We start from the raw sequence: 15,246 nt of genomic DNA on the forward strand, positions 1-15,246 counted from the left end.
CAAATTATCAAACAGAAAAATCCCCCCCCTCATCTCACCCTCAAAATTCGACACACCCGCATACATCCTCAAACACCCTACTCGTACCTCTGGTTTCGGCCTTTGCCGCTTCGTCTTCTTATTTTCTTTTCATTGTTTGCCTGATACGTAATCTGCCTCATTCGAGGTCAAGGTGGAGGTAGTCCACTGGATTATATTGACATGTCATTCAGGTGAGGCAATCGTAATACAATGATCACTCGTTGATACTGTTGCATAGTCAAGTATGCTGATATGTTTCAATGAATTAACACAGACGAGACAAGCTCATCCTTCTTGTCGAAACTGGAACTTCACCTCATGTCCGCCGGACAGCTGCTAAGCAATTAGCAGAATTAACATTCAAGGCTTTCACATCCACTTCTCAACTTCAACCTCAACCTGTACCTGTACCTCAACCAGAGATCGGATCAACGGAAGACGTCAAACCTGATCTGAACATCGAGTCAAATGGCGAAGGTGCTGTCACCCTCTCTTCGGGCGGAACAGAAGAGGATACATGGAACGATGTGCTAGAAACCATAAGTAAGGTCCTGCCCTTACTGAGAAGCAAAGTATCAGATACGAGGCACGCAGCGGCATACGCCTTGGGCTTGCTGGCTTCCCTCTTACCTGAATGGCCTCACACCTCGACAGCTTTGTCGACCGACGGAGAAGGATCCGTGCCTATCGACCTTCAATCCTTGTTGAAGAATGGTGTGACGCTGCTAGCCTCGGCAGGAAGGGAGTATGTCGCTAAACCCCTACCGGGCGACAAGGCGAAGAGGCGGAAAGCCATGATGGGATCCCTGGGTCTAGGTGATGCGGTTGGATGGGGTGATGATGTTGACAAAGTCATCGGAGATGAAGATGAGGATATGAATGACGGAGTTAGAGAAGGAAGATCTTCCGCTGGACCGAGTCGAGAACCCTCCGCAGCGCCGCTACCGCCGAAAGATATATTCGAAGGGCTGAGTGCTAGACAAATAACGATGTTGAAGAGAAAGAAGGGGAACATGGTTGAGGAAGCCAACAAGTAAGTCAGCCATGGAACTCTTCTCGAGCTTGAGCTGATCAGAACTACAGGATGCGAAGAATGAACGAGAAAGCAACTGGTAGTTCGCCGAATTCCCGGGCACCATCACCTGTATCTACTCCTCCCGATCTACCCCTCTCTACCGCCACGAAGACAGAGGACGAGAAATCAGAAGTCATAACGATTGATCCCGGCGCCAAAGCTCGAGCAGCCGCTGCAGCGGGAGGTCAAGTAGAACCAACGGTTGACGCGGACGGTAACCCAATCATGACATCTTCGGTGAATGTCATCACTCTTGTGAAAGGCCAATCTCCATGGACAACGGTCTTACTGCAGATATACCCTGATCTGCACGACCCGATGTGGCAAATCCGACACGGGTCGGCCCAAGCTATCATGGCAATTCTCCGCTCTCTCGGTCAATCATATTCATCCAGAGAACCCTCTTTCCTTCTTCACCTAGCACGACAATTACTGTCTTTATTGGTATTAGACAGGTTTGGTGATTTCGTTGGGGATACGGTTATCGCCCCTGTCAGAGAAACAGCGGCACAAGCTTTAGGAATAGTGTTGAAATACATCGATTTGGAGGGGGTGAGAGAGATACACACCACACTGATGGGTATGGTCAAGCAGCCTTGGGCGAAAAGGGGCAAAGCGGCAGAAGGTCTAGATAAAAGCGAAAAATTCGCCTGGGAAGTCCGACATGCAGGTCTCCTTGGACTGAAGTATGAAGTAGCGGTCAGGGATGATCTGCTATGTGGAGTCAAAGTGGACGACGACATGAAAATCGAAGATGACGTGAAGCCTGATGTGAATATGGCTGAGCTGAATATATTGAAAGATGTCGTCGAAGCTGGTGTCTTAGCGTGAGCCATTCCGTCCGCGGTGAGATAGCAGAGACCTCCAGCTGACGATTTTTCACTATCTAGGCTCGCTGATTCGGACGACGATGTGCGAACTGTAGCTGCCACGGCGCTCACACCTATACCGGAAGTAATAGCTAGTCGATTATCGCAAGAGAGTTTGTATGGCCTACTCAACACCTTGTGGGGCTGTCTCAGTGAAAGTGGAGACGAGCTCGGAAGCAGTACGGGTTCAGTCATGGATCTTCTCGGTGAGTGAAAGGCTTGTCGAGTTGCGATGATCGAGCAGCTGATTATCGCTCTTTCAGGTGTCCTCATCAAGCAAGAACAAGTAGAACAGTACATGTGTAATCACGATCGCCGCGATCCTTTGCCTTCTCGAACATACAAATTCATGCGTCATCCAATATCCGCCGTTCGCTTATCAGTCATCAGAATCTTACTGCTGTTATCCAAAAATCCCGACATCGAGAATCATTGGCTGGAAGACGATTACGCTTCTTTCCTTTTCCAGAACCTCGTGCTGGAAGAAAGGGCAGATATCAGGGAGTTGTCCCTGGAAGCGTTCGGTACTGCTTTCCAAGCGATATCAGAGAACGCAGGGGAAGAAGAGAGCTTGTTGGATTTGGATGATTGGTTCAGCATGGTCATGACGCCCATCGGAGCGCCCTTTGATCCTCTGCTGTTCAAAAAGGCAAAAGGTGCGACCACGGGTCATAATGTTGATAAAGCGATGATGGCTGGAGACATGTCCCTGGTGTCTATGGACACGGCTCTTCAAACTAGACTTACGGGAGCCAAAGCGCTCGGTCAGATCAGGAAGTATTATAGCGATGAGGTGAGTATCCGTTCCATGCAGGTATCAAGGATCCAGCTGACGTTTGATTACGTCTAGACGAATGACCTGAATCATCTCCAGCAATATCTGGGGTCCGCGAGTGCTCATCAAGTTTACATGGCTTCGACGATTTTACAGGAATGGGCTGTTAGTCGCGATACCGAAGCACCTGATCAACGGGTTACAATCAGCTTAGGATCATCTGATGAACTCATCAAGCCCCTAGTTTCAATACTTGTTCGGCGGATCGAATCGCCACCACCTGCGATTTACCACGAGATGTTCGTCATTCTCCAACGCATATATACAGAGTGTCATGCGCTTCTCAACGCTTTCAATGTGGAAGGCAAGATATCCAAGGATCGCATTCCAGCTTTACCCAGCAAGATTGATCCCCTGAGCTCCGCGCCCGACCTATTCTCCCTAGGCACCGCTCATCAAGCTATCGGACCCACATTTGACGCTCTCGCGAAATTGTTGACCAAACCTGCCCAGAAAGCTGCTTTATCCGCACTCAAGGATAGGCAGCGGAAAATCATGGGTTCTATCGGATATTTCTCGGTGATGAAGGAAAGATATGATACCCAAGTTATGGCTGGTATAGCGGGTGCTCTTGTCGCTTTACGGCTCATGCCCTCGAAATTGGGTCCGGTAATCAAGAGTCTGATGGATGCGGTCAAAGTAAGCTCGTATCCTGTCTTCTTATACAGCCGTTTCGCTCATTCGATTTGCGTCTGCAGAAAGAGGAGAACGAGATCCTGCAGACCCGAGCAGCCGCCTCCGTCGCTGCATTCGTCAAGTACACGACGACGTCACTATTTACTGGGAAAGTCAACCCTTCAGACAAGGTCGTCAAGAATCTGTTCACATTCCTGTGTTCCGATACCTCCGTCACCCCCATCTTCGCAACCAGTCAAGGATCTTCCGCTGGAATTATCACTCTCAAGGAAGAAAGAGCATTGTCAGCAAATGCAGCTAAGAAAGGAGCGGGCAAAGATATTTCGGAAGAGAGTGAAGATCAGATCGCTGCTAGGGTGACTAGACGAGGCGCTCTGGAAGCCTTCAGAGCGCTCGCGAGTCAATTCGGAGACGGACTCTTCGAAGGTGTACCTAAGTTTTGGGATGGCGTTAGCGCTGCGTTACTGGCTAGCTTCACTTCAGGTGCGTATCAAGCAATACTGCTGGACTGACGGAGGGGGAAGAAGCTGATGTGTTGATTGTAGGTGCGAATATCGATGAAGTGGATAAGCGGCTCTCGGAAAACATTCAAGCAGGACAAGATGTAGTCGATTGTCTAACGTCGCTTCGCTTGATCGTGCCTGAACTGGACCCCAGCTTACACACTCGACTGCACTCTCTCTTCCCCTGCATCATACTTGCTCTGCAAAGCTCTTTCTCGGTCATACGGCACACGGCGGCGAAGTGTCTTGCCGCTTTGTGCGATGTCATGTTGAATGAAGGGATGAAGAGAGTGGTGGATGATGTCGTACCACTCGTCGGGGATGCGACGAGGGTATCCTCAAGACAGGGTGCGGTCGAGGCTATACATCGTAAGCTATGTCCATTCGGTCAGTGGGGAGACAAATAGCTTATCTGGTTCTGCCATAGACATCATCAAAGTCCTCGACATCAAAGCATTGCCCTACGTGCTATTCCTCATTGTACCTATTCTGGGGCGAATGAGTGATCCCGACGAACATGTCCGTTTGCTATCAACCAGTGCCTTTGCGTCGTTGGTGAAAATGGTTCCCCTTGAGGTGAGTTTAAGAGAATTCTGTATAGAAGGGCAGAAACGGATAGGCTGACGGATATACGCAGGCTGGTATACCTGATCCTGAGGGCTTCTCAGCGGACCTCCTGGCTAAGCGAGACGATGAGCGGAAATTCCTGATGCAATTACTTGACGGTAGTAAAGCGGAGCAATACCAAATACCCGTCGACGTCAAAGCAGATCTCAGGCAGTATCAGAAAGACGGTGTGAGCTGGTTAGCTTTCTTGGCAAAATACCAACTTCATGGTATATTATGTGATGGTAAGCTGTCTGACATTCGCTTCAGATATCTTCAGTGAAAGAAGCTGACAACTTGTCATTGTAGACATGGGTCTAGGCAAATCTTTGCAGAGTCTGTGTATCATAGCGAGTAAACACCATGAACGAGCAGTTCGACATAGCAATACGAAATCGGTGGACACAGCACATTTACCTTCCCTGATAATCTGCCCACCGACACTGACCGGACATTGGTACCATGAGATCCTGAAGTTCACCCCGCATCTCAAACCGCTCCAATATGTTGGGACTGCTGGCGAGCGAACACTGCTCAGATCCAGATTACAGTTCCACGATGTCATAATCAGCTCTTATGAGAGTGTGCGATCCGATATTGCCGAGCTCAATAAAGTCAACTTCCTATACTGCGTTCTGGATGAAGGGCATATCATCAAGAACTCGAAGACGAAATTATCGGTAGCTGTCAAGCAGATCAAAGCTCAACATCGACTATTACTCTCTGGTACACCTATCCAGAACAATGTTCTGGAATTATGGAGTCTGTTCGATTTCCTCATGCCTGGATTCTTGGGCAACGAACGCATGTTCAATGACAGGTTCTCTAAACCCATCTTGGCGGACAGGGAAGGTAAAGCCACCCCGAAAGAACGTGAAGCCGGTGAGTCGAGTCAAATCTATCGTGCTCTTGCAACTTCGGAATATATGAATGCGATAGCTAACGCTCCGGATCCAACCCGATTGGCGATCTCGTGTTACCCATGACAGCTGCGTCCGCCCTTGAAGCACTCCATAAACAAGTCCTGCCCTTCCTACTTCGTCGACTGAAAGAAGACGTTTTGAATGACCTACCTCCGAAGATCATACAAGATTATTATTGCGAACTGTCGCCGGTCCAAAAACACTTGTACGACGAGTTCTCCAAATCCCAAGCTGCGCAAGAAGCGGGCGAAGAAGTGTCCACCGAAACCCAGACGAAGTCGCAAGGACATGTGTTCCAGAGCCTGCAGTATCTCAGAAAATTGTGTAATCACCCTGCGTTAGTATTGGGCGATCAACCCGATAGGTTCAAGCAGATTCAGAAGAAGCTCGGTCCGGCGAGTCCTGCGGATTTACATGATTTGGAAGTAGCACCGAAGATGGAAGCGCTCAAGTGGGTCACATTACATCCGATTTGATCCTCTGATGACCAGCACTTATGAGATTAAAATGCTGATTTGCTGATTTGCGTTTTAGACAACTGTTATCAGATTGCGGCATTGGACAACCAATAGACAAGCTCTCGGACGATGTCAACCAACATCGAGTACTGATCTTCTGTCAACTCCGCCCGATGCTCGACCTGATCGAGCGCGACTTATTCGGTAAAGCTATGCCGGCCGTCTCGTACATGCGTATGGACGGATCGACCGACCCTAAGAAACGTCATGCGATCGTACAGACTTTCAACTCGGACCCGCGCATCGACGTTCTTCTGCTCACTACCAGCGTAGGAGGTCTAGGTCTGAACTTGACAGGGGCAGATACTGTGATTTTCGTGGATCACGATTGGAATCCTATGAAAGATCTGCAAGCGATGGACCGGGCACATAGATTGGGCCAGAGGAAGGTGGTCAATGTTTATAGACTGATCACGCGAGGCACATTGGAAGAGAAGATTATGGGGTATGTCAAACGCCACGCCTTCTTTACCATTCGCTTAATACTTGATGCGGATATTGCTGACGGGCCCCCATCGCGTTAGTTTGCAACGCTTCAAATTGAACATAGCTTCGTCAGTCGTCACCCAGCAAAATGCCGGACTGGGCTCGATGAATACAGGAGAAGTACTGGACCTCTTCAAAGTGTCGGCGGAGGGCGAACCTGCTAAACCCAAGACGAGCAGTAGCACGGGTCCAACATCGATGAGCAAGATGTTGGAAGGGTGAGTCGCCATCCCCTTCCCCTCCTTTGACGTTATTCTATTTCTATTGGAGGCTGATTGTGGGTTGTGCTTTGCATGTCGTGGGGTGTAGACTCGATGATTTACCCCCTGAGGAAGAATACGCCGAATTATCCCTAGACAATTTCTTGAGTAAAGTCTGAGGAACAAGCAAGTCGCAATGACCATGAGAAGTAACCTTCATGATACTGAGGGGGAGACAGCAAGATAGGGTAGAAATCCCTCCAGTTTAATTTCATCAAATATCGCACATACACATACATACATAAGTACATACTCAGCATAGATACAAGTTCGTACACCAATTCTATGACAGCATATTCAACCCATGCATCACCAGTGCCCTCGATTTCGCAAACTAGTTCTGAATGCAACTCGGCGGCAGAATTTCAATGCATGTAAGAAGGATATCTTTTTGAGTTGTTTACGAGGACATATGATGTATCTATCTAGTTTGTAATTGGTTACGAGTACATATAAAAAGCAAAGTTAAGCGATTTATGTCTAGGCTGTATGTATGAATATGGATATGCAGTAAAGGAGGACATGATAAGAAGGAAGAGCGAAACAAAGTAGAACAAGAGCAAGAAGCGCTGACAAGGTCCAATTGTAGACAATCAAAGAGACACAGGAAGTCAGAACGATCATGCACCGAGGACAAGAGTGAGAAGGGCCATTCGTACCTATATGGAAAGAGGAAATTAGCATTAGAAACATTGTGAGGGGTAGAAAGGCGTGAGTAAGGGGACTTACGAAAAGCCCGTATCTCATCTGTCTGAAGTAAGCGGCTCGCTTGGAATCGAAATCAACCTCGGGGTCAATCTCGTTCACTCGTGGTAAGGGGTGCATGACAATGGCTGATTCCTTGGCTTTGGCAAGAACATCGTTGTTAATGATGTAGATATCCTTGATAGCCTCGTATTCAGCTTGGTTGTCGAATCGCTCCTTTTGTACTCGGGTAGCGTACAATACATCGGATTTGGCAATGATGTCATCGGACAAGACAGTCGATTCGCTCCATCTGACACCAGCTCGAGAAGCCTCGGACTTGACGGAGTCGGGCATAGGGAGTGATGGTGGTGAGACGAAGTTGATGGTCACGTCATAGAGAGATAATAGCTTGACGAGCGAGTGGACTGTTCGGCCGTTCTTCAGGTCACCGACTAGAGATAGACGATTAGCTAAAGGCTATTGCGCAGAGGTAGAGGTGTCACTTACTCAAGGTGACGGTAATACCGTTGACGGAACCCAACTCTTCTCGGATACAGAAAACGTCCAACAAACTTTGAGTTGGGTGTTCTCCAATACCGTCACCGGCGTTGATGATCGGCACAGGACTCGATTTGGCGGCGGATTTACTGGATCCGACCGCTGGGTGTCGCAGAACGATAGCATCGGAATAGCAGCCGACCGTCCTGATAGTATCGGCCAATGATTCTCCCTTTTGTACTGAAGAGGTTGAAGCAGTCACTTGGACAACTTCACCACCACATCGCTTCATGGCCGCTTCGAAAGAGGTCGATGTCCTCGTCGATGGCTCGTAGAATAGCGTACAGAGCACTCTGCCTTTCAGAGTGTCTACCGAACCACTTCGCTCAACCTGTGCTCTCATCTCAGATGCAAGGTTGAAGAGAACATGTAAGTCTTCTCGGTCGAACTGTTTGACCGATAAGACGTGTCGTCTGGAGAAGGCTGGAGAAGTCTGCAGAGAAAGGAGGTTTCGGACAGGAGAGGTGTTGACCGGGGCGGAGGAGAGGGACATGAGCTTGTCGTTGACGGGAGGACCATACGATGCTGATCGTTCCTGTGTTGGTGACATGAGAGCGGTGATCGAAGGTCTCTTCTGCATGTTGAACGAAGCTCGTGCTTGCTTGGCAGCGGGAGCTCTGGAAGATCCGGCGGAGGACACATCTCGACCAAGAGGCATCGAGAATGATAGTCCATCGAGGAAGACGGAATGACCGTTGATGACGACTCGGTGAATGGCGCCAGCAATAGCCTTACCATCGAGCGGCGACCAAGTCTTATTGTCTGATGGGGAGAAGCTTGATCTTCGCTTAACCTCGACTTCGACATATGTTTGCGGTTGTTCCGGTAAACCGAAGATGGTTCGCGGGTTTTCGCTTAATCGAAGGTAGATGTCGTCAAGGGTGAGTTTGCCATCGGCGACGGCGGTCAAGAGGAGAGGAAGCGACTCAGCCACACCTGAGCTAGCTGATACAGGCTTATCGAGAGCGGTACCAAGCTCGTATGGAAGAACACCGACAGAGAAGATGTCGATGGTAGCCAAATTGTCCCACAGAGCCTGTTGGTCCTCAGCGGTGGGCAGGCATTTGGCGGTGGGGTAGTCGGCTTGCGAGTAGAACAAGGCGTAGACAGACACATCGCAAGTGACATTGAGTCCCTTCTCCTTGGCAAGAGCGATCAATGCGATATCGTCTCTGGTGGAAACGCTAGCAATGTGGATCGACCTGTTGTTCAGACTCGCGAGAAGCAAGATCGAGGCGAGATCGGTGGCTCGAGCATCGGTGACAATTGGCTTGTCTGCTGGCCAGGCAGCAAAGTGTTGCGCAACGCTGGTGACTTTGTTGACAGAGCCGAAGAAGTTGTTGAAGGGAATGAATAATGCTTTGGCACCGGCAGCGAGAGCATCCTGAAGCCGGGATGCGTTATCACCAGTAGCAGAGACTGAGAAGAAGTAGTCACAGTGAGAAGCCCCGGTAGCGTTGGATTGAGCTCGTTGAAGGGAGATCTCATCTTCGACGGCTGAGGCGACACCTTGAGGAACCATTTGCATGACAGTAAAACCACCTCGAATGGCAGCTTGGCTTGCCTCGCTAAAGTCATTGGAGTTTGGCTCAGCTGCACCCGGCACGAAGGCTTGGACCGAGACGAGACTTGGGAACGAGAAAGTCTCGTGGGAGGTCTTGTAGTCTACGCTGGTGATGTCGAAGGTCGGCTTCTTGAGCACAGCTTCGATGAAGAGTTTGGCACACTTGACGTTGGTAATCAACGGCACGGCAAAGTCCACAGCCATTCGTCGGGATCTGTAACCTTGCGAGACATATGAGGCAGGTCGTCGGGATCTGTTCTTGGATGGCAAGTTGATGTACAAGTCGATCAAGTTGTTGGCCAAGTGTTGAGTCAAAGAGTATTCAGCCTTTTGAGGGTTGAGGTCATTCTCAGATCCGAGAGCTTCAAGGAATTTGACGGGAATGCCATGTTCTTGGAAGAAATCGGAAGTACCAGCTGTGGCAAAGAGGTTGTAGCCTTGTCTGTGAAGCTTGTGCACAGCGGGTAGCATTTCGAGTTTCTCCTTGAAAGAACCGACGGACAGCAAGATGTTCTTCTTGGGTGGTCGGATCCCGGTCGAAATGAGGGCTTTGAGGTAAGCGTCATATTTGTCTTTGCCAAAACAAGCGACTTCACCAGTAGAAGCCATCTCTACACCGAGGACAGGATCGGCTCCCGATAATCGACTGAAAGAGAACTGAGGAACCTTGACACCGACATAGTTGGGTGGCAACTTGACATCTGGGTAAGGGTTCACTGGGAAGCCAAGCATGACCTTGGTGGCGAGTTCGATGGCGTCGATACCAGTGACCTTTGAGACGAATGGGAAAGATCGAGCGGCTCGCAAGTTGCATTCAATCACCTTGATTTCATTGTTCTTGGCAATGAATTGGATGTTGTAAGGACCAGTGACGTTCAAAGCTTGACCGATCTTGGCTGTAGCAATCTCGATCTTCTTGATAGTCTCGGGGTCGAGATCTTGAGGAGGTAAGATGAGAGTAGCATCTCCAGAGTGCACACCGGCGTTTTCGACGTGCTCGGAGATGTAGTGCATCACCATCTTACCGTCCCGGGCGACAGCATCCATCTCGATTTCCTTGGCCTCTTCGATGTACTTGGAGATGACGACCGGGTGGTCTCGAGAAACATCGGTAGCTTGGGAGAGGTATGATTCGAGATCGTCTTCGGAGAATACCACGTTCATGGCAGCACCGGAAAGCACGTATGAAGGTCGTACCAGCACTGGGTAGCCGACTTTGTCACAGAAGGATCGAGCTTCGGGGAAACTCGTGAGCTCTTTCCAAAGAGGTTGATCGACACCGATTTTGTCCAACATTCGGGAGAACTTGTATCGATTTTCGGCAGTATCAATCATTTCCGGCGATGTACCGTAAATCTTGACGTTTTGTCGGTGTAGAGCCAAAGCGATGTTGTTGGGAGTCTGACCACCCATAGAGAGGACAAGACCGCTAGATCGCTCAATGTCGTAGATATCAAGCACAGTTTCAAGGGAGATGTTCTCGAAGTAAAGCTTGTCTGCTTCGTCGTAATCGGTGGAGACGGTCTCGGGGTTGTAGTTGATCATGATCGTCTTCATACCTTGTTCTCGGAGAGTTCGGATAGCTCGTACTGCACACCAATCGAATTCTACTGAGGAACCGATTCGGTATACACCGGAACCGAGCACCATTACACCGTTGTCATCGAAGGTGACATCGTGTTCACTAGCGTTGTATGTGGTATACAAGTAGTTGGTGAAAGCAGGGAATTCCGCAGCGACAGTATCGATCTGCTTGACGAAGGGCGAGATACCAGCTTCGATACGCAGCCTTCGTACAGCAAGCTCGTTGGAGTTGAGCGCTTTGGCGATTTGCCGATCGGAGAAACCGAGTTGCTTAGCACTTCGAATGAGCTGGTTGGGGACAGTAGAAGCGTTATAGGTCCTGCAGATCGGGTCAGCGAGACATGCGGACGAAGAAGGACGTACTCACCCGATAAGCTTCTCGGTCTTGGACAATCGCTCCAATCTGGTCAAGAACCAGGGATCGATGTTGGACATCTTGTTGAGCTTCTCGACCGAGTATCCTCGTCTGAACGCGGTCGCCAAAGCGAATAGCCGTTGATCGGTAGGGTTAGCGATCTCGTGGTCGATATCTTCGACATCGAGGTGTTCACCGAAACCTGGGAATCGATCATCGATGCATCGAATGGCCTTTTGGATGGTTTCTTCGAAAGTTCGGCCGATAGCCATAACTTCACCGACAGACTTCATGGAACTGCTCAAGGCAGTGCTGACTCGGTTAAACTTCTTGAGATCCCATCGGGGGATCTTGACCACACAGTAATCTAACGAAGGCTCGAAACAAGCGGAAGTCTCCTTAGTGACCGAGTTCTTGATCTCGTTGAGAGGAATGTTAAGACCCAGCTTGGCAGCGATGAATGCAAGGGGGTAACCGGTAGCCTTGGACGCAAGAGCAGAGGATCGAGAAAGACGAGCATTGACTTCGATGATGCAGTATTCCTTCGAATAAGGGTTGAGGGCGTATTGAATGTTACACTCTCCTACGACTCCGAGATGTCGGATGACATTGACCGCAGTGGTTCGTAGCATGTTGTAGTCGGCGTCAGAAAGGGTTTGCGAGGGAGCGACGACGATGGAGTCACCAGTGTGGATACCCAATGGATCGAAGTTCTGCGAGAAGATCAGCGGTGTCGGGACAAGGAGTAGAGATCTTGCTCACCTCCATGTTACAAACGGTGATACAGTTGTTTCTGCAATCTCTGACTACTTCGTACTCAATCTCCTTCCAACCTTTCATGGATTTCTCGACCAACACTTGAGGGGAAGTAGCGAATGCCTTGTTACATAATTCGGCAAGCTGGCTATCGTCTTGGGCGAAACCAGAACCTAAACCACCAAGAGCGTAGGCAGCTCGAACAATAACGGGATAACCGATTCTGTTGGCGGCTTCCGTAGCTTCTTGGAGGTTGACAGCTGAGGCGGATTCAGCGCATTTCTCTCCAATCTCCTCCATGGCTTTAGCGAAGAGATCCCGGTCTTCCGTGGTGATGACAGTGTCGATGGGGGTACCCAGAACCTTGACACCGAGTCCGGCAAATTCATCCTTCAATTTGATACCGACTGAAAGAGCGGTTTGTCCACCGAAAGTACAGTAGATACCGTCTGGCTTCTCGTGCTTGATGATCTTTCGCACGAAGTCAGGGGTGACAGGGAGGAAGTAGACCTTGTCGGCCAGACCCTTCGAAGTTTGGATAGTAGCGATGTTGGGGTTTACAAGGATGGTGTAGATACCTTCTTCCTTCAAGGCCTTGATGGCTTGAGAACCCGAGTAATCGAATTCTCCGGCTTGACCGATAGAGAGACCTCCGGAACCCAAGACGAGGACTTTCTTGACGTGCTCCTTGGGTCGAGCAGCAATGTTGTCGGCGAGTTCACCTCCTGGCATGTCAATGGGGACAAGCTTGCCTTCTCTGGCTGAGTCGACCATGCTCTTGATGAACACGTCGAAGATGAATTCGGTGTCTCGTGGACCAGGAGCGGATTCAGGGTGGAATTGGACGGAGAAGAAGGGTTTACCATCTTTACCCATCCAGATACCTTCGTTAGATTGGTCGTTGGCGTTGGTGAAGAAAGCTTCCCAGCCGTTCTTGAGTGTGCTGACGTCGACTTCGTAACCGTGGTTTTGGGAAGTGATGTAGCATCGACCAGATGATGAACATGTACAAGGCAAGTTCATACCTCTGTTACCGTACTTCATCTTCCGAGTGGAAGCTCCTGACGCCAAGGCGAGCAATTGATGACCGAGACAGATACCGAAGATGGGCACTTTGCTGGTCTCGAGGGCTTTGGAAAGGTTAGCGATGGTCTCTTTGACCATCGAAGGGTCACCAGGACCGTTGGAGACGAAAAGACCATCGTAAGGTTCGGTCTCGGCGTTGATGTCGTAGTCCTATGCGAAGGTCAGGGATTTGCTGATATGGCAAGATCGGTGCACTCACCCAAGGGACCACCTTGACTTCGACACCTCGTTCTCTAAAGCATCTGATTTGGTTCCATTTCATACCGACATCGATGGCTATGACTCGCAGTTGTTTGCCAGTTCTTGGGTTGACCTTTTGCTCTGATCCAGTGATAGCGGTATAGAGAGTAGGTTTTTGGGTGGATACTTTGGCGACTAAGTTGATACCGTTGGGATCGTGGAAAGGTATAGACTCGTAGTCTTCCTTCCAGTTCAAGGCAAGATTGTCGGTGGAGTTGGACCTGACCATAGAAGGGGCAGAAAGTCCGTTGAGGAGCCTAGAGACACCCCCAAGCACTCCAGATTGAGATTCTCGACCTCTTTGCTGTCCGTCAACAGCAGAGGCTCCTTGCTTGGCTAGCACTCGACCGAGAAGCACACCTCCTTCTCGAAGTCGCTTGGTCAACATTCTAGTGTCGACACCCCAGATAGCGGGAATTCCTTGCTCCTTGAGCCATTGACCAAGACTGGAGTTGGCGAGGTGGTGAGAGTAGCTCGGGTGGTAATTGGCGACCACAAGCGCGGCAATGTGGATGTGAGACGACTCGAACTCGAGAGGAAGGGAATCAAGAAGGTGAGTCGGGGGAGGGACGTTGTGGGCATCCTCCGAGGTAGGGATGGTGGATGAGGCGACATTTGGTCGCTCGGGAACACCGTAGTTACCGATCAAGGGGTAGGTGAGGATCAAAATTTGAGAGGAGTAAGAAGGATCCGTCAAGGATTCGGGGTATCCGACCATACCTGCGATGGCATGAGCACTCGGCTAGACGGGTAGTCTGAGCACCAGCTTACCAGTTTGGAAGACACATTCTCCTGCGACAGACTTCTTGGCACCGAAAGAGTGACCAGCCAAGGCCAAACCATCAGCGAGCTCGAGCACGGTGTCAGGTTCGCCCATGGCTTCTTCCCATGTGGGCTCCTCGGGCATACCTTCATAGTCGATGCCTTTGAGGGTTGCTGGTGGATGAAGACTTCCGAGAGGTCTGGAAGCAGGCGCGACGAAGGAAGCCGCTCTGTTGACGACAGGTCGAGGAGAAGTCGCTGAGGTAGGAGCTGGAGAAGCCGGGGGAGTGACATCCAGAGCGGCATGTGCGGCAGGAGCGACCGACACAGCTTGCTGCACGGGGGGAATGTCGCTGGAGGGGACAGCACCTTCAAAAGCTGGCAAGGGAGGAGGGACCATGGCGAATATTCTACCTAAAAAATTTTCGCAATGGGAGAGAGGGGGGTTTTGGTTCGTAGAGAAGGGTAGATCAAGAAGGGCTCGTCACGGAAGCCACTTCTTTTACTATTTTAGTAGCTTTTCTTCACAAGTGCTCGAACCAGACACTGTACTTTTTGTGGGGTTTGGATTGGCGTGCTAGACCAACAAGTTATGCATCGGAAAAGAGGAGAGAGGAGAGGAGAAGAGAGAAGAAGAGAAGGAAGAGAAGAGAGAGAAAGTAGAAAGATAGAAGGGTGAAGGTGTATGGATGATTGTTGGTGTTGCTCACCAGTGGTGAATAATTTTTTTGAGATCTAAAATTAAGCGTACAGTGGTGATTACCGTAACAGTGGAGGCAAAATAATCCCATTTAACGGGTTTATCACAATTTATCCCGATCACACTCCTATTTTTAATATAAGTCACGTGGAAAACCAAGTTATTTGACTCCGGAATTCCCGCTTGGACGCGTCAAGTCGAGAATCAAAACACGTCAAGCGA

General features: G+C 49.8%; 2 protein-coding genes across 2 annotated transcripts; one reads left to right on the forward strand and one right to left on the reverse strand.

The window, feature by feature from the left end:
- Positions 1–201: 201 nt before the first annotated feature.
- Positions 202–6,851, forward strand: I303_105744 (uncharacterized protein; the record flags this gene model as incomplete). The annotated part of the gene is made up of 15 exons (XM_018409057.1): positions 202–212; positions 296–1,054; positions 1,105–1,923; positions 1,987–2,171; positions 2,229–2,758; positions 2,816–3,439; positions 3,499–3,919; positions 3,982–4,308; positions 4,367–4,515; positions 4,577–4,790; positions 4,855–5,427; positions 5,535–5,919; positions 6,003–6,431; positions 6,511–6,690; positions 6,782–6,851. 15 exons carry the CDS (start codon positions 202–204, stop codon positions 6,849–6,851), a joined length of 5,676 nt encoding a protein of 1,891 aa, XP_018261329.1.
- Positions 6,852–7,352: 501 nt separating this feature from the next.
- Positions 7,353–14,724, reverse strand: I303_105745 (carbamoyl-phosphate synthase, large subunit; the record flags this gene model as incomplete). The annotated part of the gene is made up of 7 exons (XM_065969232.1): positions 7,353–7,391; positions 7,462–7,871; positions 7,927–11,444; positions 11,493–12,193; positions 12,243–13,472; positions 13,522–14,282; positions 14,334–14,724. The coding sequence occupies 7 exons, from the start codon at positions 14,722–14,724 to the stop codon at positions 7,353–7,355; spliced, it is 7,050 nt and encodes a 2,349-aa protein (XP_065825304.1).
- Positions 14,725–15,246: the final 522 nt, after the last annotated feature.

The sequence above is a fragment of the Kwoniella dejecticola genome, chromosome 7 (genome assembly GCF_000512565.2).
Source record: "Kwoniella dejecticola CBS 10117 chromosome 7, complete sequence".
NCBI lineage: Eukaryota > Fungi > Basidiomycota > Tremellomycetes > Tremellales > Cryptococcaceae > Kwoniella > Kwoniella dejecticola.